We start from the raw sequence: 22,836 nt of genomic DNA, 5'->3' as shown, positions 1-22,836 counted from the left end.
GTGAATGTTTGGATCTGGGTCTGGTTCTTGTTGGTAAAGTGGTGCAAGCCAGTGCCATTTATGCTGATAACCATTAGAAAGAGGTCTCAAAGGAATCTGCAGAAGCAGGGACTAGTCAGCGACTGGATCTCATATTTAATTACTGTGTCTAGCCTGTGTTCATTGACTGGAAGATGGAAATTTGGCAGCAGTTATGGGACCTACATCTCCTCAGACTGATATAGCTCATTGGAGAAGTCTAGCGAGGAATGAGGTTGGGGAGCCATTTGTCAAAATACTGGCACTTAAGTTAAATGCAGAACAGCCAGTGAAACTTATTAATGATGAAACATCTTCAGAAATTGCTGAACACCTTTATGTGAAAATCAGACCTCTTTGAAAATCCCTTTTTTTAGGGCACTAGAATCAATGGATACACTCAAATATTTTGCTGCACTTTTCACAGAGTTAGTTCTTTGTGCCTGAGTGTTGGAATAGTGCCACTGAGCCCCTCTCCAGTGATACAGGTAAAAGTTGCAACAGAAGTACATACTTGCAATAATACCTCTGGGGACAAATGGAAATGAGTAGCTGAAAAGTGCATTTTGCAAGAAGATTACTAACTTCCTTAGTTCACTTTTTGATCTTCTCTGTAGGTTGACAAGTGGCAGTGTGGCCTATACAGGGAGCCTGTTTATATTTTCAACACTCACTGCTGGTGTAGCTCAGAGGGAATACACAGTGATGCAAATTAAACTAATGTAAGCCTGTATGGCAAGTCAGAATTAATAGAGAAAAGAATTTCTATCCCGTGTTTTAGGGTTTTGAAGTCTAGTTTGTTTTAGGAATGTTTTGTGTTTCTGAATCTGGTTTTATGTCTTATGAGGAATGGCAGGTTTTTATGGACAGCAAGAAAAAACTGGCTTTTTGCAGTTGCCTCTGACAATATGAAAGAGAACACAGCCAAGAGATCTTATAAATGTCAACTTGGGAATAATCAAGGATGTAACTGCATTCTGGTAGTGGTGGCCTTCACATGGGTAGGAAAAAGGATCAAAACACTCATTGAAAATCATGTTCTCCAAAGGAATCTCAACGACTGTGTTTCAAGTGCAGTGGTAAATTGCCAAGGCTTTCACAGAAAGAGAAGTGAATAAAATTGTGAAAGCAATGTTTTTCTTTCTCATTTCAATTTTAGATTGAAGGTGGTTAATGAATTTCTTAGCTTGGATGGAGGTCATGTGGAAGTAGCTTTGTGTATTCCATCCCCTAGAGAACTGCTAATATGTATAGACCACTCACCTTCTTGGAGAATCTTACCTTTAATCTCTGAGTGGCAGAGCCACGAATAAAAGACTTTCTAGACACTTTTGTTGTCTGACTCCAGTGTGTTCATTCTGGTCAAGTGAACAAATCTTACATTGAATAGAGAAAAAAACCAATTTTCCTTAGTGGATCATTTCTGGTATTTCACAACAGCAATGAGAGGAATGTTTTGGAAATGCTAAATATTTGTGACCTTCCATAATACATGCTGCCTGTTAAATAAATCAGTCAAAGCATGCAAAGATTATCTTAACTTCTGGTTTTGTGAGCTGGAGTCTTGTGGTATCATTTAAAGGAAATAATGCTAGGCAAACATTTTGGAGCCAATGATGAAAGCAATCAAAAACAGAGAGGAGTCAGAGGGACATCAGGCTTTCTTTACAAGTAATGGGCAGAACTGAAGGGAAGAGGGTGAAGTCCATTATTCTGAATGCTGGATCTCCTGTTAACACTAGAATATTAAACTTATTTGAAAGGAGTTGGTTAAATAAAAGGCAATAATTGTAAATTTGCCTTGGAAATTGAAAGGGAAATGCAAATCTTCTTGAATGTTTAGGTTGATAAAAGAATGGCTCAGATACAGACCAGTGGCTCAGGGCAGAGCTAGCCATGTAGGACTCTACATATCTCCTGTGTTCCATCTAAGTTTTCCTACTGTCAAGAAAAGGAAAACCAATTACAGGATAGAAAGAGGACTGACACCAATGCCAACCTGTATTTTTACATATTGCTTATGCTTCCGGTGTTGCAAGACACTTGCCCCATCCAAGCTTGCAGGAGCTGGCAGGAGAGGTATGTTTTTCTGCAGCACAGCAATGTGGGTGTGCTCTGTTTGTGCAAGGGTTGGTGATGATGAGCATTCTTTCTGCAAGTTTTTAGATCCTTGATAGTTAAAGAAAAGATTCTTATCTCTGTTGTATCTTGGAAATGTGCATAAAATATAGATTTGGGCATGATATTAGTTTCTGAATCCTAAGTATTGGAAACAGAATAACTTAAAGCAGCTTGGAGACTGAAATTACAAAGTCCCTGATACCTGTATTACAACAAAAGGAGAGCCACGAGAGCCTGTGCAGATAGATTTGCTGATAGGTCACTGATCAATTGTTTACACTCCCAGTGGCAACTCCAGCTTTGCTTTTGGAAGAAGAACTCAAATAAATGTTTGGAATGTTCATTTTCAGTTTTGCTTCTGCTCTGTTTGGGTAACTGTTAGAGCCAGGGGTTACAGAGAATACCCAGATTGCATTAAAATCTCAGCAAAATCACTTTCTAAAGATTTTATTTTACCTTCTATGTAACAAACACACATTGGAGAATTGGAGCCTGTAGGAAAAATCAGTAACTTGCACTAAGGGAAGTTAGTGGGGAAACTGTAGGGAAATAATTTTGCTATAAAAACATGCAGGAGGAAATGTAAGAGAAAGAAGTGAGGTGATGTTTTTGCAAGAATTCTTACTGGACTTAGCTCCCAGGTGATGTGATCTTGCAGATGGGTTGGTAACTGGTATGCAACAACTGCGGGCTGAAAGAAATTAAAAGCAAATCTCAGGTCTACCAAAAGTCCCTTCAGGATGTGTGTCCTCAGACATTAGGTGACACTAATCATTCACTTGCTTCTGGTATGCCAAAGATAAAGACTCTCACCTAAAGGAAATGTAAAGGGAGAAGTCAGAAAAAACTTATGAAAATGCAACTTTTTGAGAAGATTTAGGTTTTCTTGGGGAAATAGAAGCTTGAAGAGAAAACCATAAACTGATAAAAAATTATATGGGAACACAGGCAAAACAGATTATCTACAGAAGAAAAAAATCTCAATGTGTTCTTACCTGGATAAAGTGATGGAGTTTCTCATGGAGTTTCAATAAGGAAATGTTGGCAAATGGCTGGGCTGTAAAATGATACAATCATAAAGGAGATAGTCTTAAAGTGAAAATGAAGGCACCGAGAAGGTGCCTTTCTCTACAAGAGCCTTGTCAAGCTTAATTTCTAACAAAGATGAAAGACCAAAAGAACTTGGTAGACTACTCCTACAAATTTGTGGTTCATTTACAAGGATTTTATCAATATATTCTAGGATATTAGAGTATCATGACAAAACCTGAGAAGTCACAGAAATAAAACAGATAGGATCAAACGTGGGAAGGGAGATGACGGAATAAGCTAAACATCGAGGTCTCTGCTTAGTGGTTCTGTTCAATTAATTTTAATTATTCTTATGCTTTTGATTCTGGGCTCACAAATATTTCTGAGGGACATTTTGATAGGCTCTGCTTTTTGTAAAGAGGAAGGTTTGCTGTTATTCCTGTTAATGGAGAACTCTGACAAAACTAGCCCTTGCTTGCACATTAGCACCCCTACATATATCACTTTATGACAAGGGCATGCTTTCTCCTAAAATAATTTTCCTGACATCACATAAAAAGTAATACAGATAATGTAAGTTGAGCAGAGAGGCATCCTGGGATGCATCAAGAAGAGTGTGGCCAGCAAGCTGAGGGAGGTTCTGCTCCCCCTCTACTCTGCCCTGGTGAGGACTCATCTGGAGTCCTGTGTCCAGTTCTGGGCTCCTCAGCTCAAGAGGGACAGGGAAGTGCTGGAGAGATTCCAGCACAGGGCCACCAAGATGGTCAGGGGACTAGAACATCTTCTTTATGAGGAAAGGCTGCAGGAACAGGGGCTGTTTAGTCTGGAGAAGACTGAGGGGATATCTCATTAATATTTACAAATATCTAGGTGGTGGATATCAGGAGGTTGGGGAAGCACTTTTTTCTAGTTTATCTAGCAACAGGACAAGGGATATTTAAACTTAAAATTCCATTTAAAACTAGAAAAACTATTTCACTGTGAGGTGAGGGAGCCCTGGCACAGGCTGCCCAGGGAGGGTGTGGAGTCTCCTTCCTTGGAGGTCTTCAAGACCCGCCTGGACATGTTCCTGTGTGACCTGATCTAAGTGGACCTACTTCTGCAGGGAGTTGGACTAGATGATCTCTAAAGTTCCCTTCCAACCCCTACCATTCTATGATTCTATGATTTTGGATTACTTTTTATTGCTGTTCCCTTCTAGAAAATGATTTGAGGTTTGTTTGTATGTGTATTTGTTTTTACCTTACCAAGTTGCCAAAAGAGTGTCATGAGAGAGAAAAGGGACTGAGGCTGAATGCTGTGTAATGGTTTTGTTAATAATTCACCTTTAGCATCATTTTTGTAGTGAACAAATGCTGAAGGAGTATTAAACAAAATTTGTATTGCAGTTCATTGCACTATTCAAATACCTTGCAACACTATGAATGCTTTTACACTAAAAGAGTGAATGCAAATCGTAACATATCCTTAAAAATCCTGGACAAATGAAGCATGTCTGATTTGAAAAAAAAAAGCCACCCTTCAACATGACAGCCAAACACCTCAAGTGGTGCATCTCATGTGGCATTTTAAACATTCAATGTCAACTCTCAATTAAATTCTCGGGAAGATATGAAAGAATTACCTGTCCCAGTCTTTGTCAAAGATAGACTGTCTTGTGAAATACCAGACTCTCACAGTTTTTTGGACTGGCTCCATCAACACAAAGTGATAGTATCTAAAGGTTTCATACAGGCAACAATTTCAGTTCTTAAATACAGAAAGAAACAGGAGGGAGACAATTTGCTACCTGCAACACATAGCTGCTGTCAATGGTAGGGTTTTTTCACCTGTAGTGAAACATCGCTCGTGTTTACCAAAGAATGAAACAGTACATGACAAAAATGCAATACAGGATTACACAAGGGGAAGAAATAAATGCAATGTTTTATTTTTAGCTGAACTTTTTTTGGGTGAGGAAATGTGTGTTTTTAAGTGCTCTAATCAATTGGACCACATTTATAAAAGAAGTCATCAGCTGTCGTGTTTTGTCAGAACACTGTTGAAATCAACAGCTCAATATGAAGCAAAATGAAAGTTTGTAGTTTTGAAAGTTAGAATATTATTTTCTATCCATAAGAACTGTCAAATTAATGTTTAGAATTGCCAAAGTGGCACAGCCAAGTACGGAGGCAGGAGGGAAGAGGCTTTATTGAAGTCTTGAGTTCCAGGGGACATTGCTTTGTTCCTGGGAGACGTGGTGGCCTCCGTTGAACTGCTTACACTGCTGTCTCATGTCACTAAATCTGATGAAACAATCCAGTGCCTGGGCCTTCTTCATGCTTTCACATGACCCCCAGAAAAAAATATTTACATTACTTTAGCTTCAGTTCCTGACTACAGGAAAGGGAAAATAAATCTTCCTTTTCTCCTCCCCAAACCTCTTTTATTTGTGCAACTCTGAGGCAAAGAGCCGTGCCTGATTTATGAAGAATGTTAAAGATAGTGTAATTACCAGCTATGGATATTTCCCAACTGTGTAGAAGTACCTTTGAAGTTGTTTTGTACTTCTCCAGGCGAAAACAAAAGAGGGGATTCCCTACTTAGGCAAGAAGTGAGTCTTGCCTAAGGAGTTTCCCTAAAGAGGCAGAGGAGGATGAATTCCCTGGATCCTACTTCACATGGATGGAGGTGGTGAAGGTACTGCAGCTGTGAGAAGGTGGACAGCAAATGTGTCACCTCTGCTGCAAACCTCCTAAGCAAGCTCCTCTGGCAAACTTCACAAGAGGTAACTGAAGTCTTATGTCTCAAAATCATTGCTGCATCACTTGAAACACCTGTTCATTGCTCACATGCCTTGTGTAATGTGTCTTTTCAACACCTTCTGGTAAACCTCACTGGAAGTGCTCTGGAACAGCCAGTTGTTAGGATGGGACAGAACAAGAGTTCTGCCCAACATGAAGCACCCAAAACATGCAAATGCTAAGCCTCATAAAAGATTTATAAAGTACTTATATGTCCTGGACCACTCTGGGCAACTAAAAACCAAACTGATTTTTGTGGGTAGCTTATATTGAAATAGAAACAATCTTAGCTTGTTTTGGCTGCTGTTGATAAGTCTTAGTAGCCTGTTTTTGTCAGCCAGTATAATCAAGATGTTGCCAGACTTTGAGAGGGAGGCACTGCTATGTAATAACATGAATAATGCAGCTCAACCGCAACTTCAGTAGCTTCAGAAAGGTGAGAGGTGGGAAATTAAGCTTCATAGGAAAAGAGAAAACAGTTACTTTGAAGGCTGCCAGAAAATTGAGGATCCTCACAGTTTTGATAAAGAAAATGCCTGTTCCTATAATGGAGAGGGTCCCAGCCCACTCAGTGCTCAGCAGAGACCACCAACGAGTTCTTTCCCAGGAAAAATGTTGCTGTACCTCAAGCTGTCCTACTTGACACATGGTGAACTTTAATGGTAGAGTTTCTCGATGCAGTATGCAGTCCCAACTCCTAAGCAGTCTTTTGAATATGTTGCTAAAATGCTGTTTAAATGTATACTCCAGGAGGGAAGGACTTGTCAGGCAATGCCATTCAAACTCTGGTTATTTTTTATACTTAAAAATATTCTTCAGACTCCTGACATAGAAGCAATCAGATGCTTCTGAGGGTGTGCAAGTATCCTTCTCCTGAACAAGTAAGTAGGCACTACTAAAGAATTTGGCTATCTGCCTATGCTTTTTTTTCCTCATCCTCACTTTTTCTCTTTTTTCCTTTCTTTTTTCTTTATGGCTTTTAAAAACTTGCTTTCTCCTTTGCTTGTTTGTTTTGGTTTTGGGTTTTTTTTTCTTGTTTTTGTTGCTTCTTTTTGGATCTTCCTTCTAAGATAATTACATATATTTCAAAAGTGAATTGGCTAGCAAGTTTTTTTTCCTGTTATGTTCTTTTTCCTCTTGACTCTGAAGTATGATCACACTGCATGTGTGTGTTACTAGTGAAGTACACAGTAGCTGTCATTGTAACTGGAATTCACAGAAGTGTAACTCCCCTGTGTGGATAAAAGCTGATGACACTAATATGGAAAGAGAGCTTTTGTAGTGGGCTGGGCAAATTTTTCACCATGTATTGAAGAAGCTTTGTGAACAGTTTGCTGCTGGCTGAAGAAGTGGCTGATGAGGGGCTGCCCCAGGGGACAATCACAGCCTCAGCAAGGAGCCAGGGCTTGCCACGTGCTGGATCTCACAGTTCCACAGCCACAGAACACAGACCTGGTGAAGGAAGAAATATTCAAGGAAATATTTTTCAGCACAATGGATCATTTTCTTAGCATTAGCCCAAGACAATCAATGTAAATCCTATTTTTGTTTCATGTTAAGTCAAAGTGTGAGTCCTAGTACACTGATAAGCTAAAGCCTGTGTTATCAGATGATTTTTTAAAAGGAATTATGTTAGGGACTAGTTATTGAATTTAGGATGGGTTTGTCTTTATGCTCAGACTCCTATAGCATTTTAATGTGCACCTGGAGTGCCCTTATGAAGGAAATCTCACTCCATTTTTCCCATTTACCACACTTTGATTTACATGGCAGGGTGGTGCTGGGACACATCAGCCAAATTCATTTTGGTTAAAACTAAACCAAGAGGTGTATCTAATGTTCTGCAGATGCCAGTGGGTGCCTGGCCCATGGGATTGAGTCAGCCTAAAGCATCCTGTCGAGGCAAATGTACTATTGCGCTGTGCAGAGCTGTTTCTGATGTGCACTTCTCTGTGCTAGTGGAGATGTAGGCATATGAAACCACAATTTAGCAGAAAAAAATGTACTTTTCTTAAAAGTGCAGGGCTATACCCTGCCAGATTTTCAGATTTGATATCTCTGTTCTTTGGGAAAGTCTGACTGCAGTGCTGAGCTGCTGGGAGTAACTATGGTCAGCAAAACACCCAGGGACTGCCATGAAATTTGGATTAGGCTCTTCTTTTCAGTCCTTTTTGCCTTTATGTTTTTTGTTTGTTTTTATTTTGTATTCTGTTTATTTGTTGTTTCTTCCTCCCCCAGCCCACATGATGGAACAGGTATATTGTATACTCACACATTTCCATTTTCCCCTGATATTACTGTGACTTCTTCAGCTCCCATGCAGCCTCTTTGTACATGTGGATGCTTTTGCCAGAGAAACTCAGCTTTTGAAATGTTCCCAGAGATTTCTGTGTCAATATAGTTAAAGTATGTGTTGCCTGGTTGAAAAGCTCCCCTGCCAAGAGAAAGGAACAGAAGTGATGCTCTGTATTCTTCAGAAATAGAAGGGGGAAAAAAGCTACTCTTTAGGCAGAAAGGGAAATGAGTTGTGGGATGTTATGAGAGTTAAAGCTTTGAATAATGTCATTATGTTGGGATTTTTTCAAGAATTACCAATCAGGGATGTCAGGAGAAATTTTAGCTTAGAATATGTTCTTGGAGAATATGTTCCTTGGGAAATGCAGAGACTCACACAGATCTGAGGCTTTCAGTAGGGCATCATTGTGTCAGATTCAGAAACACTTTGCTGACTAGTCATTCAAGCCATGGAGCAAAGTCTTTTACAAAGTTCTTGGTCAATAGAATTTTTATACATAAAATATAACAAATACTTTTTTTGGACAAACATTATAATAGAGCTAAACTTAAGGGAAGATGAAACCCCCTACATATACCAAAAAGATATATGATGCACTTCTCATGTAACCCTCTTTGTAAGGATTAGGAAGGAATGTCTCATTGAAATTCTGGTTAACTTATTCCTTCAAATCAGTATTGCAGTTTTGTGCCTTCCCTGAAGCCCTTACGGTGCTGAGGTTACCTCACTTCTCCCAGCATCATTTGTCTTGAATACCTGGAAGAACTTCTGAGGAATAAATGTTCCCCCTTTGGCAGCAGCCCATGGTTTTGCCCAGCTAGGCAAACTGGTCGAAGCTCAAAGTCTTTGTATTAACCTTACTTGACAAATCAGAAGAAACACTATTCCTGCTTATGCAGGGAAGTTATTGTAGATTTGTAGGTTTTCAGCCTATCAGCCCAATGTATGGGCTTGTTGGCACCTAAGGAGGAGGTAGCTGCTCAATGGGATCTACAAAACTATGCAAACGACTTAGTTGCTTAAATGACTGTGTCTTTTAGGATAAAAACACTGGGTTAGTTAGCCCAGCCTTTGCCAGTGTTGCCATGGGGTTTATTCTAGACTTTATTTTTGAAAAATGAGATCTATCTTCAAATAAGCCCAAGTCCAAAAGCTCTCTCAGTCTTCCTGCTTGCTCTCAACCATGAGGAAAATCGAAAATTATAGTTTGTGCCTTCTGTGGCACGTTACAGGCTGACATAGAAATTACCTGTAGCTGTATCCCTGCAGTAGTGTATTTGCAACCAAAGACATTCCTGGTACAGACCAGTAACAGAGTTGTGATCAAACACAGAGGAGGTTGTTTTACAATATTTAAACCCTGCTTTTGACAAAGATCAGTGTGAGATTTAAATTCTTATTTACTAGGAAAAGCCAGGTTGAGTGGACAGGAATCCCAGACTTCTGCACAGTTCCTAAGCAAATTGCAACTTTCTTACTCACATATTCCCCAGAGGGGGGAGTGATTAAATGACTGTAAATCATGCAGCTATTTATATTCTCAGAGAACATCACTAAATGCTGTTTGAATCCAGAAGTAGCCACAGACCTCTTTACTCTTGCCCACTGCTATGATAGCTGTCATCCTCAGAGAAGAAAACAAAATACAAAGCAGAAGAAACCAGCTAGTAGATTTTGTCCACAATCTCTAGTATGGGAGGACTTCTCAGCTACTTTTATAACCATTTTAAATCACAGATCACATAGAACAAGATGAGACATGAGAAAGAACTGTGTATAAATTCGATATGGTAACAATGATAGAGCCATTTTTTTCACCAGCCATATTAAACTTACTTGTCAATTGTATATCTTTTCCTGATCCCATTAGTTCCAGTCAAGGCTACATCTATATTTCCCTTCATGGTTTCTGTTGCAGATACTCTGACATGTATCTGTTTTCGCCAGCCTTTGAAAGCAAAATGAAATAGATGATGGTGATAAAGGAGATTGCTTTCCTAACAGTAAAACTTTTCATATGTTTCAATGTCTTTCAGGGACAGGAAAGGATGCACAAATGTACTTACAAGCAAACAAAGTGACACTCTTTATTAAGGCAAAGGTTAGTCTTGTGTGATTCTGTTAAGATTGATTTCCTTGGCAGCAATCTAAATTGCAGATCCATTGCATCTAAGTGGACGTGATCTAGGTGGACCTGATCTAAGTGACTTGATCTAAGTGACCTGATCTAAGTGGATCTCCTTTAGCATGGGGTTTGGACTAGATGATCTGTAAAGGTCCCTTCCAACCCCTACTATTCTGTGACTCTGTGTAGCATATTTGCACTTAACTATGAAGTGAGGCCTCTGGACTTCTGTGTTTATAAAGATCTAACAAAAAAACTGGCTACTTTCCCAGGATAATTCTGACAAACAGAGCATGTAAGGCTTTTCTTATGCCTGTGCACAGCCCAGCAGCTGTTAGGGGATCCTGTCATCCCACTTGTCTTTTGAAGCCAGAAGCAGTCTCAGATGCAATATCACACGTTGATTTCAAGCAACCAGGTTGGGAGAATTTTTGGACTTGTTTGAATTTGGACTTTTAAAAGGAGAATCTCTTCACCTGCTGTAATTTCTGTAAACTCAACAGTCTGTAGATGTTGAAATGAATGTATTCATTCAGATTTGTGAAAAGGCTAGTTTCTTTGTACTTAAACTCATTTTTACACCTTTTGCTGTCATGGAGAAGTGAGGTATGATTTTTAATTTTTTGTTCTTAATTTTGATTTAATATTTTAGTGAATTAATAATTGAGTAAATAAGGACTGAAAAGACCCTCTCTCATTTATTGCCCTTCCAGTTCATCACCTGTGATGGTTTACCAATTATTCACAAATGTTCTTATCTCCCAGTTCTGAGGTTTCTTCTACAATAATCACAATTAAAATGAAACTTCTAATTAGACCCTGCCATTTTGACTTGAGCTTTGCAAAAATATCCTGAAATGATCCAATTTTATAACTTTTTGTCAGTAGAAGTGATATAATTCTTTCAGATTTGAAATATTTTAGCACAGAATTTCTTCTGCCTTTCAGCTTTATTGAAGTTTTGCATCCATTATCTAATGAATTAGCAGATTTCTAACTCAGAGGTCAGCATCAGTCGGTCTATAATTATCTGTCCTTCTCAAATAGTGCTGGAACTGCATGTTCCTAACACACCTGAAACTCTAGATTTTGTACTGAGTGCCACTCATCAACTCCAGCAGCTCTCTTCAGAAGGGTAAGATATCTGTTCACACGTAATTCAACGCCACTTTAGAGTTCACAACCCAAAAGGAGCACTTACGAGCAAACGGAGGGGAGGGCCCTGTGTTTAAATAAACCTTTTGCTGTTCTTTTTCAGTTTTATATATAAACTCATCAGCATAATGACCCATCAGTGGGCATCCTTCCTTTGGACATGGGAAGCAGTTTCCCTGGGGGAAAATAACAACATGTGTTACAAGACGTTATCTGTTTTAATTAAATTTCTTACAGTTTAAGGAATTAGGGTATTTCATCCTTTTCCTATCTTTTTTGAGAAGGTACTTGCTTCAAATAATATCTTCACTATTTATCAATGTGGTGAGAAAGAGCTGAGGTGGTAACTCAGCCTATTCATCTGGTTGAAGAGAGAAACAGGTTGAAAATCTGGCCTAATTCCTTGTTCTCTTGCAGAGACCATAAGTAAGTCCCTTGATTTATGTTGTGCCTTACTGCTTGATATGTAGAATACAGGTAATATATTCATCATTCATAGGGTCCATTGAAAGTTTGTCTAATAATTATTATAGGGTGAGTAACCATATTGCCAATGAGTGCTGTTTGGATACCTCATTTACATAATAAAGATAGTTTAGGAATACTGAAGCTTGAGGTGTCTCTTTGGGATATGTTCTGCCTGCTTTTCAGCCTTTATTCTCATGCAGAACTGTAATAAAACTAATCTACCTAGACAGATCAAACATTCAGATCGAGACCCTGACATCCATTAGAAATGAGATTAAAGAAGAGGATAGGCTTGTGTGTTTTCAATGAAAGGGATTTGATTGCAACTGGAAAGAAATGGCATTGTTATGTTTAGATAGTTCAGTTTTGATGTTTGAGATGTTCTGTAGGAACTAGAATTTGTGCTTCTTTGACTATTTGGGCATTAGATGAATAAAAAATCATCACACAATTATTATGAGTTTGAAGAAAACATTGCCCTTGCGTTGCTAAATTGCACAGGGCTGAGGTTTTCAAGTCCTGAATTACATCAAACTTTCAAGTTATGTGGCAACATTGGTACAAATATTAACAACTTTTCCACAGTATTTTTATCATTCCTTTGGGAATAAATTCAGACTCATCTTCCTCCTTGATCAGTACTCAGTTGCATTGTCACAACTGGCCCAATAAAAGCCCAATTATATCAGGCATGAAACACCAGGACGTTATGCTGCCTTCTTTCTCACACTATGAGGGTTGTGTGAGCAATAGTGTGTTGTATAAATAGCTCCCCTGCCCTATATACCCTGGATGTTTATTGTTCATACAGATGTTTCAACAGTTCTAAAATGCAGAGGCTGACTTTTTGATGCTGGGTTCCACCAGGTTTAGATGGACTTCCTTCAAACAGAATGTCCCTTATTTCTGACCTACACAAAAGATGAACCCAGCCACTGCCTCTCTTTGCTCTCTTACTCAATTCTTCACCTCTCCCTTTGACAGACTTTCTGGTGTTTATATGTCTACCTCATTTTCCTCTAGATCTTTTTTTTTTTTTTTGAGTTTGCTGCTTTTACATTTTGCCTGGTTTTTGGGTATGGTTTGGATGAAAGCACTCAGTGAGTCTACACAGCCTCCCTAGATCTCATGATCCAGAGCGTAGAAGTTGTCCTGGAGATTACTAAGAGAAGATGGTCCAGGTTATAACATATATATACATGATAGATTTTTATCATGTTATATATATCTGATACTTACCAATACAAAAGCTTGATATGTTTCACACCTATACCCAACAAATCCCTTTGGAGTGATAATACTCTCAGCATAATACCGGAGACTTCTTTTATGTCCACATCCAAGAGATCTATATTCTGAGAAAAAGTCCAAGTAAAAAAAGATTAAAGCTATAGATTAACATAAAAACCATGCCAAAGCAACACTTCTGGGTCTTTCTTCCTCAAGAGCATTTGTACATAGAATGGTGTCTCAGATTTAAAAGAACAGTAATAATTAAAAGAACTTGAAGAATTATTTGGTTTTATAGCAAAAAGTTTCTTCTGTCTATGTATATTTTTCTACTGAGGAAGAGCTAGGTTCTAGTCTGTGTGCCCTTGTGCTCATGCTGAAGTTAATGGAGCTGGAGATGCACCAAGGCAGACTTTGTGCAGCCTCCCATCCTGTTATGTGTACTTAACTGCTTTGACTTTAGCACAAGATCTGAGGAGAATTCAGGAGAATTCTCCTCTGATATTTCAAAGACTGGAATAAGTCACAGCTACAGGGTTTGTAAAGCATATTGTTGTTACTATGAAGCAGTTTTCATTTCTAGAAGTAAAGGTTATTGTGGTAATTATTTAACTTCACTGGCTTGCAGTATTTTTAAGCTCTAGAAAGCCTGTGATCATTTGACACTGGTGATTCTGTGAAATGCTCTGAAAAGAAAGATGTTTGGTAGAGTGTCCTTGATTTTGTCAGAATTATTTTCCCATCAGTGTGAAATTTATAAGCAGTCAGTGTAGGAAAGAAGAAAGTGCTATTTGGGTTCTATTTATGAGTGTCTTGTAATGAGTATTGCCTTCATTGACTCTGAGATCTCTCCTTTGTCAAAGCATGATGTACTAAAGCAACGTACAAAAATAGGCTCTACTCTGCTTCAGCATATGTGGGGCTCACCTAACCACAGGGTGGAGCCTTGGAGGCACTGAAATGATTGCAAGCTGGCACAGGTTAGAATGAAATCAGAATTTCACCTATTGTCAATAATTACACATCTTAAAGACAGACCAATTGGTGGTGACCAGTTGCTACACATTGTTCTTAACATAAGGAAAGAAAAAAAGACATCAAAAAAACCCTCTGAAAAGTACTTTTGTCTTTTCCTTGAAAATAATCTGCAACATCAAGGCTTCCTGAGTATGTTTTCTTCATAGTTCTTTCTTTAAATCTCATTCAGAAGGATCTATGCTTTTAACTTTACAAGTGCTAGTTCTTATCCTTGGCTTACTTTGTGTTGGTGACGAATTCACTTAACATCTACACAATGGGAGCATAACACTCCTCTCCCTACTGCATCGAAAGAAAGAAGTTACTAAACAGCATTTGTAAAGCACTTCATACATGAAAATACTACATAAATGTAAATATTATCATACAGAAGAGATATACACAAAGTAAGGTTTGACCAAGAGGCAGGAGTTAAGGCTGTCTCTATTTTTAGGAACTCCATGAACAACCAACTCCATTTGCTTGTGTTCAGTAGAACTGAGCCTCTCCTTCACCACAAAACATTGCAAACATTGAGAAACATCTCTGGGAAATAGTTAATTTGTGTTCTGAAAATGCAGACATTCTGATGCAGTTGTTTGGAAGTGTTTTGGTTTCAAGTAACCTCATGCACAGCCAGCTTTCAGTCCTCTTTGTTACCAAGTGCTCCAACTGTTCTTAAGACAGTGTTTTTGAAGGTCACTCACTTCACTGGTGACAGGAATTTCAAAGCATTGAGCTGTGAACAACAGATGTTCTCGTTTCTGTAGGTTAGGATCAGAAGACAGGATTTTGGGGATCTATTGTGCTGGATCCCAGGGTAATTCTGCTTAACTGCCCAGCTTTCTTTGAAGAACATGAACTATCAGTGGAGCAGTCATGTTATCATCTGTATTTTAAACATTGAGCTGTTCCCTTTGAAGACACTAAAGCTGTAAGTGGTATGGATGAGTATATCTAACCCCAGTAATATTGGGACTGATGTCTTTCTAGGCAGAAGGGAAGCTCAGATTTTTAAATACTCATTTTTGGATTATCCTTGAATTAAATTTTACCAGTCCTTCATGTGTGGAGTTCCCACTGAGGTCACTCTATCAGCACAGTGGCACGCTCTTATGAAGGTTGTGATGATCAACTCTGCATGCTTTAACTGAAGTTTCCATCTAGAACTTGCCTTGGTAAGTATAAAACAAAATTGGAGGGTAATTCTATTTTTGGGCATTCTCTCCTCCCTCCAATTCTGAGCTATATGAATTATATATACATTCAAAAGGCTTTACCTTAGCCTAGCTTTTATATCTAACCATAGCTTATAAGAAGGTATTACTTCTTTAAAATACATTTACCTCTCATAAGGTCATTGATATTCCGAGTTGCAGGAGGTACACGAAGCTGCCTGCATCCTGGCATCTGCCTCCCACCATTTGGGTAAAAATCCAGGTGGCCACAAGTCTGAAGAATCCCTGGAGCTGAAATGTCCAATGAATCAAGGCTGATCACTCTCAGCTACGCTGTGACCAACCTCTGCGTTAGTGGCAGCCCTTGTGTGAAAACTTACCAAAGTCAAAGAAAAGATGACCAGCGTGAGTATGAATTACATCAACAAATTTAGCATCTGAAGGATCCAGCCTAACTGTTGTGGGAGTATACTGGAAGAGGGGCCCAGCTGGATCCAAACCTAAATGAATGGAGATATATCTGATTGAGTAAATAACACTGTAGGTAGATATGTCATCTTGTACACTGTGTGTATACTCCATATGACATTACGTTTCAGCCTTTACTCCACATATAAAGATCCATTTTGTTGGTCCATAGCCAACAAAACAAGCAGGATTTGAATAGAAATGTGTCTGGAGGCATTGCAGCAGAGTAAAATGATGATGGGTGCTTGGCTTTATTTTGGGGACCAATGTTAAAAGAGGTTTGGGCTGAGTTTTCTTGTGCATGTTAGTGAAAAATATAAAATATTGATATGTTACTTACAGCATGTAATTAGGTAAAAAATCTGGTTTTATTTCCAAAAGAACTTGGTTGAAAATGCTACCCCTCCCATCAGTGTGAGTGAGCTCTCTTTGGGGCTGAAACAACACAGTTCTGATTCCAGTTTCCCTGGATTGCTTATGTTATTGCTTGCTGTGCACACAGCTTAGTCAAAGCAGCATCTGTGCAGATAAAAGGACTGACTGGAGAGGAAAAGAAAGTAGAAAATGGTGAGTCCTTAAAAAAAGTGTTTATGAGTGAGTCATGATGCTGTGTCTCTCTATGTAGCTATGTGGCTAACAGCTTGCTTCCTTTTCAGGGTGTCCATGGCTATTCACTGTCTCATCCTGACATACCAGTCCTAAGGTTTTCACTTTTTCATTTCAGATTTTCAATCTTTTGAACTGCTGGAAAGTCACATTAGAGTGGGCTTTTAAAACCAAACGTGACAATGAGCTAATAATGTATTGTAAGTCTGTTGTTCCGTCTGTGATATAGTATGTTGTTCTTGTTCCTTTTTTTATAACTGAAAGTCATAATCAAGTGCTTCCTGGGACTTGTGAAAAGTGACCTCAATTTAGCCACAGCCACGACAGTTGGGCTTTTCTGATCTGTTGCAGTGGAGTGTTTCTCAAAGCTGTGAACACTGACATGTGAAATGTGTAGCATGTGATAGGACATGGCTTTGTTTCAGTGCTGCCATGCTGCCTGTGTGCTGCTGCTGCTGACAAACCAGCACGTTGCAGCCCACATTGTGTGTTCATAAGGCAGCAGTGACTCTTCCGTTCTCTTATGTCGCATGAAAAGAAAAAGCTTTCATAAGCTGAAATAGTTCAGTACCTGTTATCCTTCCAATGCCAGGTTTCCTTCTCCCTGCTTCCCCTGCAGCATGTGCTCCAAGACTATGGCCGATCAAATGAATGTTGGCAGGAGAGTAGCCGTAGTCCTTCTGTGAAGAGAGGATAAAAGCAAGTGTGTTAAGTGGGAGATAGAAGCTTGTGGCACTGCATCATGGCCCCATACTGTGCCAGCATGTGGAGGGGAGTGTTTTGTATGGGAAGTTACAGTTGTGGATGTACCCAAACATAAACCTGTGTACTGTTGGGAGGATCTCTACCTAAAAGAGAGTGAGTCCCCATTACTATGCATTCCCAGTTACTATGGCCTGTAAGCCTTTAGGGACAGGCTTCTCTATGTCATTGAGTACTTCATTACTTCCTTACTCTATTGCATCAAACCTAAAAGTGCCACCCCAAACACAGCCTTTACCATTCAGACTACACACTGGCTTTTATGTCTCACAGACACTTTTACCTCCAGAAGGTTCACCAGAGACACCAGCTCGGCCCCCACGATGCGGACGTTGTTAACTGCGTCGGTGTACAGACCACTAGAGCCTCCTCTCCAGTCAATCAAAATGCAGTTCACATCTTCAGCAAGAAACATGGACTGGTGGGAAACAGGAAGAACGGAAGCCAACAGGCATGAAATGCAATTGTAGCGGGGTATATGTACACAGTATTTGGTTTTGCTATAGACAAGGGCTCTGTTTCTGTGACTGGTAAAGAGGCATCTTTAGTATACTCATTCCTGCTAACTGAAGAGTCAACACAAGGAGGCAGAGTGGAGGCTGAGTGCAAGCAGGGGTTTTGCAAGTTTTAAAGACACAGAATCTTGCTTGAGTTTTGTTTTGCATTCCAGATGCCTTGGTTGACTAGGATATCAACTTCTTAATAACAATATCCCAGTTAGAAAAAGAGGATAGTATGATTTTTTATTGTCCAAGCTTTATTCTTCAAAATTCATCTGCTTGGATCACATGAAAGGATACATAAATTTGTGTTCATGTGCCTGAATTGTTCAGAAATTCATATATTTTAACCAAAATGCTCTATTTATATGCTTCTGGAAAGGAAACAGTCTGATATTCCCTTCTGAAACAATTCAATTTTTGAAATGTGCCTAAATAAAATGAAGCCAATATGCTGAACACAGCATTTTGGTTTTATTAGATCAAATGCCTCACTCAGACAGAGATGTTTGTTTCAACCTTTAGCTGAGGTGAGAAAATTGGCTTTTTTTGCCTCTGCATTATGGACAAGGAGTTGAAAAATCGATTAATTACAGGTTTCCCCATGGAGGTAAATGCAGCAAAAGGGCATTTAGAGGGTGATCACGTGGAACTGAGTTTCATTCCGAGTTCTTTTTCCTCTCATATATTCCCTAAATTAACAAGAGAACGGAGGTACACGTTTTATGTGGGGATTTAAAGCTGGTTGATGAGGTGATGTGGATATTTGCACTTTCAAACACAAGGAAAATGACTGTCAGACAACAGTCCCACCATACCCTGCACATAGTCTTTATCCAGGGGAGGTCTGCTCCAACGAGGTGGCCGTGGATGAGGATGCGTGTTTTCCTGTGCGCTCGGAAGTTCGAAGCTTTGATAGTTGAAGGATTCTTAGTAGAAATTTGCTGCATCAAAAAGAACCAAACGACACAACAAGGATGTGAGTGCTCTAGCCAAGTTTACATTTTGACACAGAGCAGAGTACCTCAGTGGTTAAAGCATAGATCTGGACTCTGAAGATGGATCTTGCTCCTCATTCACAAACTGCCTTGCTAAAGGATACCAAATAAGTGCTTCAACAAAAGATTCACTCCCTCTGTTTAAAGTAATGATACTGGCATCCTTTGCACAATACTTTGAGATATAGTGGTACCACATGCCATGTAAATACAAGATCTTATCAAACTTGGCTATAGAAACACAAAGGTAGCATCTTGTGCAGGATAACATGGGGTTGACTTAAAATATATTCCTGGTTTTCTTTCTGTTTTTCTTTAAAGATAAGATCTTCATTGTTAAGCTTATTGATATTTTATGAGAAAGCCCACCAGGCTTACAGCATCAGAGGCTGTTGGTATTTTGGGGTTTATTGGGAAGGAAGGCATTATTTTCTCATTAGACAAAATACTTTGAAACTTGGCTCATATATATTTTTGTTATGGTTTCATAAGCTTAAAGGCAGATGTTATGCACTAATTAACACATATCTCACCTTCAGTGAAAGATAGATGAAAGTTAAAAGCTCATAGACGCTGTCAGCTAGAGATGTTGGACTTGTTCTGAGGTGACTCAGTTTAACAAATTTTCCTATTTAAGTCACTGCTTATCACTGACATTTATACAAAACAACTTATGAAGTAGTTTTCATGTATGTAAACCAACAACAGCAACAAGTTCATGTTGTGTCCCATCCCATCCTATCCCACATTAACTTCCTTAATTTTTATTGCTCTTTGTCCAAGTAAAACTCCCACTCTCTATTGGTTATTTCTCTTTTTTCACCAGACTAGCCTATAGCTCCATGAAACTGCTTCATGCTATGGATGAGCCCAACTCGGACACTTCCAACACCTGAAGCAACCTGCTGTGAGCTTTTCTTAGTACTTACTGATCTTCAGAGGAAAGGACTAACATGCTGCTGGCATCTTTCAGTAGGTTCCCATTTGGTCCATCCTAAACCATCCTTCAGGCTCCTTTTGTCTACTTCCATTTGTCACTCTGTCACAGTACGGAGCTCCCTCTTGCTGCTGCTAGCTTGCAGATGTTATAGATAACCTCACCTTTTAACCTTTTTGTTCCATACAGGTGCAATCTGCTGTCTATACACTTGTTTATCTGATGTGTCTTCATGAGGGAGAACCTGGTTCAGCTCTCTGTAAGAGAAACCTGCAGGCTCTCTCCATGGTGTATCATATTAAGTCTTTTTCTCCAGCTTTTTTAGTCTCCATTTTCCCTCAATCCCAGTCTTCCAAATCAGAGTTTAATATCTGTTTATGTTTTTTATCCATCTCCATTTCATTATCTTTTAGGTTGTTTCCTCTTTTTCCACTTATGATTTCATTCTCCTTCATATTTTCTTTAGTCTCCCGTTTTGCTTTCTAAGCTTTCCTTTAATTTTTCATCCCACTTTTCCTTCCTTTCTCTGGTGAACACAGATACTTTCTCTTCTGCTCTTCACTTTAACTGTCTACCTGTTCTTTGGGCTCAGAGTTGGCAATCACATAAGCAGAGCCTCTAAGACCAGTTGTATGTGGTTCAGAGGACATAGCAATCGTTTGTGTGAACCTCATCCCTGAGGAGTGTGTATGGGCCTGAAACATGTTTTAAATCTGGAGACATGTAGGAGTGAAAATTGGGCTTGCCTTTTGTACTGTATTCCTTTTCCCTACCTCTGGTTTTATAATGCTAAAGTGAAAACTGATTTTGGGCCCTTTGCTTACTGTAGAGAAGTGTATGAAACATATCCAAGATATCTCAGGTTGTTTGTGTTAGAAGGCTGTGATTAATACACTGTAAATAAACCTGGCTCATCAGAGAGCTGAAAAGAGGAAAAAGAAAAAAAGATGGAAGAAAATGGTAACAGACTCCTCTTGTGTAATACAGAATTGGGGCTTCTCCCAGGAGACTTAGAAGCAAAAACAGAGGAGGAAAGAAACTGTCCATAGAATTATTTGGATGTGTTGTCTATTATCAGTGTTCAAAACCAAAGCGGTTTCTTACCTGATGTTTCATGATGTTGTCTCTAGTGTAAAGAAGGAAAATGGTGTTCACATCTTCTGGAGAGCTAGGCAAACCTGTTAGCTCTCTCCCTGGGATCCCAGACCAAGGGGGAGTATCTTCAAAGCACCCAAGCCTTTTGTAGCAAACTTCCCTTCCTAGGGTAGGCAAAGAAAAATGTTAGTGTTCTGGAAAGGTAACAGGTTAGGCTGCTGCCACTTTATAAGGAGATGAGAGGATAGTGTTTATACCAGGGAAGAAGAAAATGCCTGGTTGAGGTTAAAATGGGACTTGTGCTCGTTTTTCATTATGGGGCTCAGTTGAGCTCTTGTGCATGTAACAGAGACTTAAACTTCAAGACTGATTCTTGCCAGAGACATGGTGTAGAGCTCAGACTGATGAACTCAGAAGTGTGCAGAATGTGTTTGTACAAACAGTCATTGGAAAAAGACAATAAAATCTTGATCTTTTATAGATCCAGAGAATAAACTAGCTTTTGCTGCCAGGACAGCACAGTCCTTCAAATTAGTCCTCCAGAGATTATCTACATTGTTTTTTCTTGAGCATTACTTCATGAAGGAGTAAAATTAAGAAAAGCCCAGTGAAATAGATACCTCTGTTTGTTCCACAATGTACATTAAAAATCTCCCTTATTTTTTTATCACCATAAGATTTTAGTGGAAGCAATAAAGTGGAATTTGAGAGGAAGCCTGGAGCAAAGCACAGCCTCAGGGAGTGTGTGCCTGAAGGACTAGTTTCCCAGGTTCTTATTATAGCTTTAATACAGTAATGATGCAAATATGACATATGGGTGTTGCCATTAAATGTCATCCCTACCCACTATTATAACACAATGTTGTGAAATCCCAAGTAATTTTTTTGTTATTAAAAGGACAGTGAAAACAATGAGAAACTATTGTTGCCTGTTACCTAAGATGAGTGACAGGTTCATACCACATCAGACTTTGTCTATTTGCTGCTGTGTATAAAACTGGGTGGCAGAGTGACATATACTGGAAATACATTTAAAGAAGAAGATCATTTAATTGTGCAGATGCAGCTAGAGACTCTACAAATGACCTAGTGATTTGCACAGAGGCCTTCTCTCTGATGCCAGCAAACATTTGGATTGTCTCTCTGCTCTTTCTGTTGAACTATTTCCTAGCAGTAGAGAGGTATTTTAGACCAGGACTATTTTCTTGTTCTCTGTGTAGTGCTGTGAAAAGTGCCTAGGCTGGCATTACAAGTGTTGTTATCTACCATAAATGCTGATGTGGGTCGAGGGTGCGCAGGAGAAACTACTCTGGAAGAATTTTAATATCAATTCACATACAAAAAGATCTTTCTAATTACTATTCTGTTTGCTAACTAACTGCAAAAAACCTTTACAGAATTAAAAGGTAATAGGTTAAGTATGGGAAAGACATGACTCAGTGTTCCTAATGATGTATGTTAATTCTATTCCAGATGACATCCTTTTCCCAAACTACAGATGTCCTAGTGTAAGCTGCAGAAAACAATTTTTACTCTTTATGGTGTTTATCAAATGTGTGTCTTACCTCTGGCTACATCGAGAAGAAAAAGGGGAATGATCCACATTGCAAACATCTAAAGCAAGTAAGAACATAAAACACAATTAAAAATAGAATCTGGAATTCACCTAAAGGTTTCTTTGACTCTCTGAAAAGTCACAGTGGCCATAGGAATACTTAAAACAGGTAATAAATTGAATCCAAAAGAATCAACACTTCCTTAAAGACAGCATGGTTTCAGGGAAATACCTTTGGGATTCTTTCTGTTTGCCATGGAGATGTTGTGTATGCAGGCTATCCTCTAAGCATATTTTAAAGAATTGTCTTCCTGACCTTGACAAACAGAAGCTTGTTTTCTCTCTAGATTTTCAATATATGGGCAAGTAAATTAAGTTCTTAAAAGATTTGCAACAATATGTTTTTACGGAGTGAAGTTTCTTCTAGTATTGAGTAGAAAAGTTACTCATAGAACTGCTGTTCAGTGATTGTATTTAAAAGAACCCAGGAAC

At 39.0% G+C, this 22,836-nt stretch overlaps 1 protein-coding gene across 1 annotated transcript; it reads right to left on the bottom strand.

Annotated features, from left to right (window-relative positions):
• Positions 1 to 7,167: 7,167 nt before the first annotated feature.
• On the bottom strand, positions 7,168 to 22,403 carry LOC104559821 (pancreatic lipase-related protein 2-like). The gene is given in 13 exon segments (XM_062000728.1): positions 7,168 to 7,268; positions 7,271 to 7,406; positions 8,229 to 8,388; positions 10,087 to 10,198; positions 11,577 to 11,706; positions 13,238 to 13,353; positions 15,592 to 15,714; positions 15,804 to 15,923; positions 17,069 to 17,177; positions 17,543 to 17,677; positions 18,578 to 18,703; positions 20,799 to 20,953; positions 22,355 to 22,403. Coding segments are annotated over 13 exon segments (1,572 nt in total).
• Between the last annotated feature and the right edge of the window lie 433 nt (positions 22,404 to 22,836).

This window comes from Colius striatus, chromosome 8, assembly GCF_028858725.1.
Source record: "Colius striatus isolate bColStr4 chromosome 8, bColStr4.1.hap1, whole genome shotgun sequence".
Taxonomy (NCBI): domain Eukaryota; kingdom Metazoa; phylum Chordata; class Aves; order Coliiformes; family Coliidae; genus Colius; species Colius striatus.
Note: the sequence above shows the minus strand (reverse complement) of the source record. Positions and strands in the feature narration are given on the sequence as shown.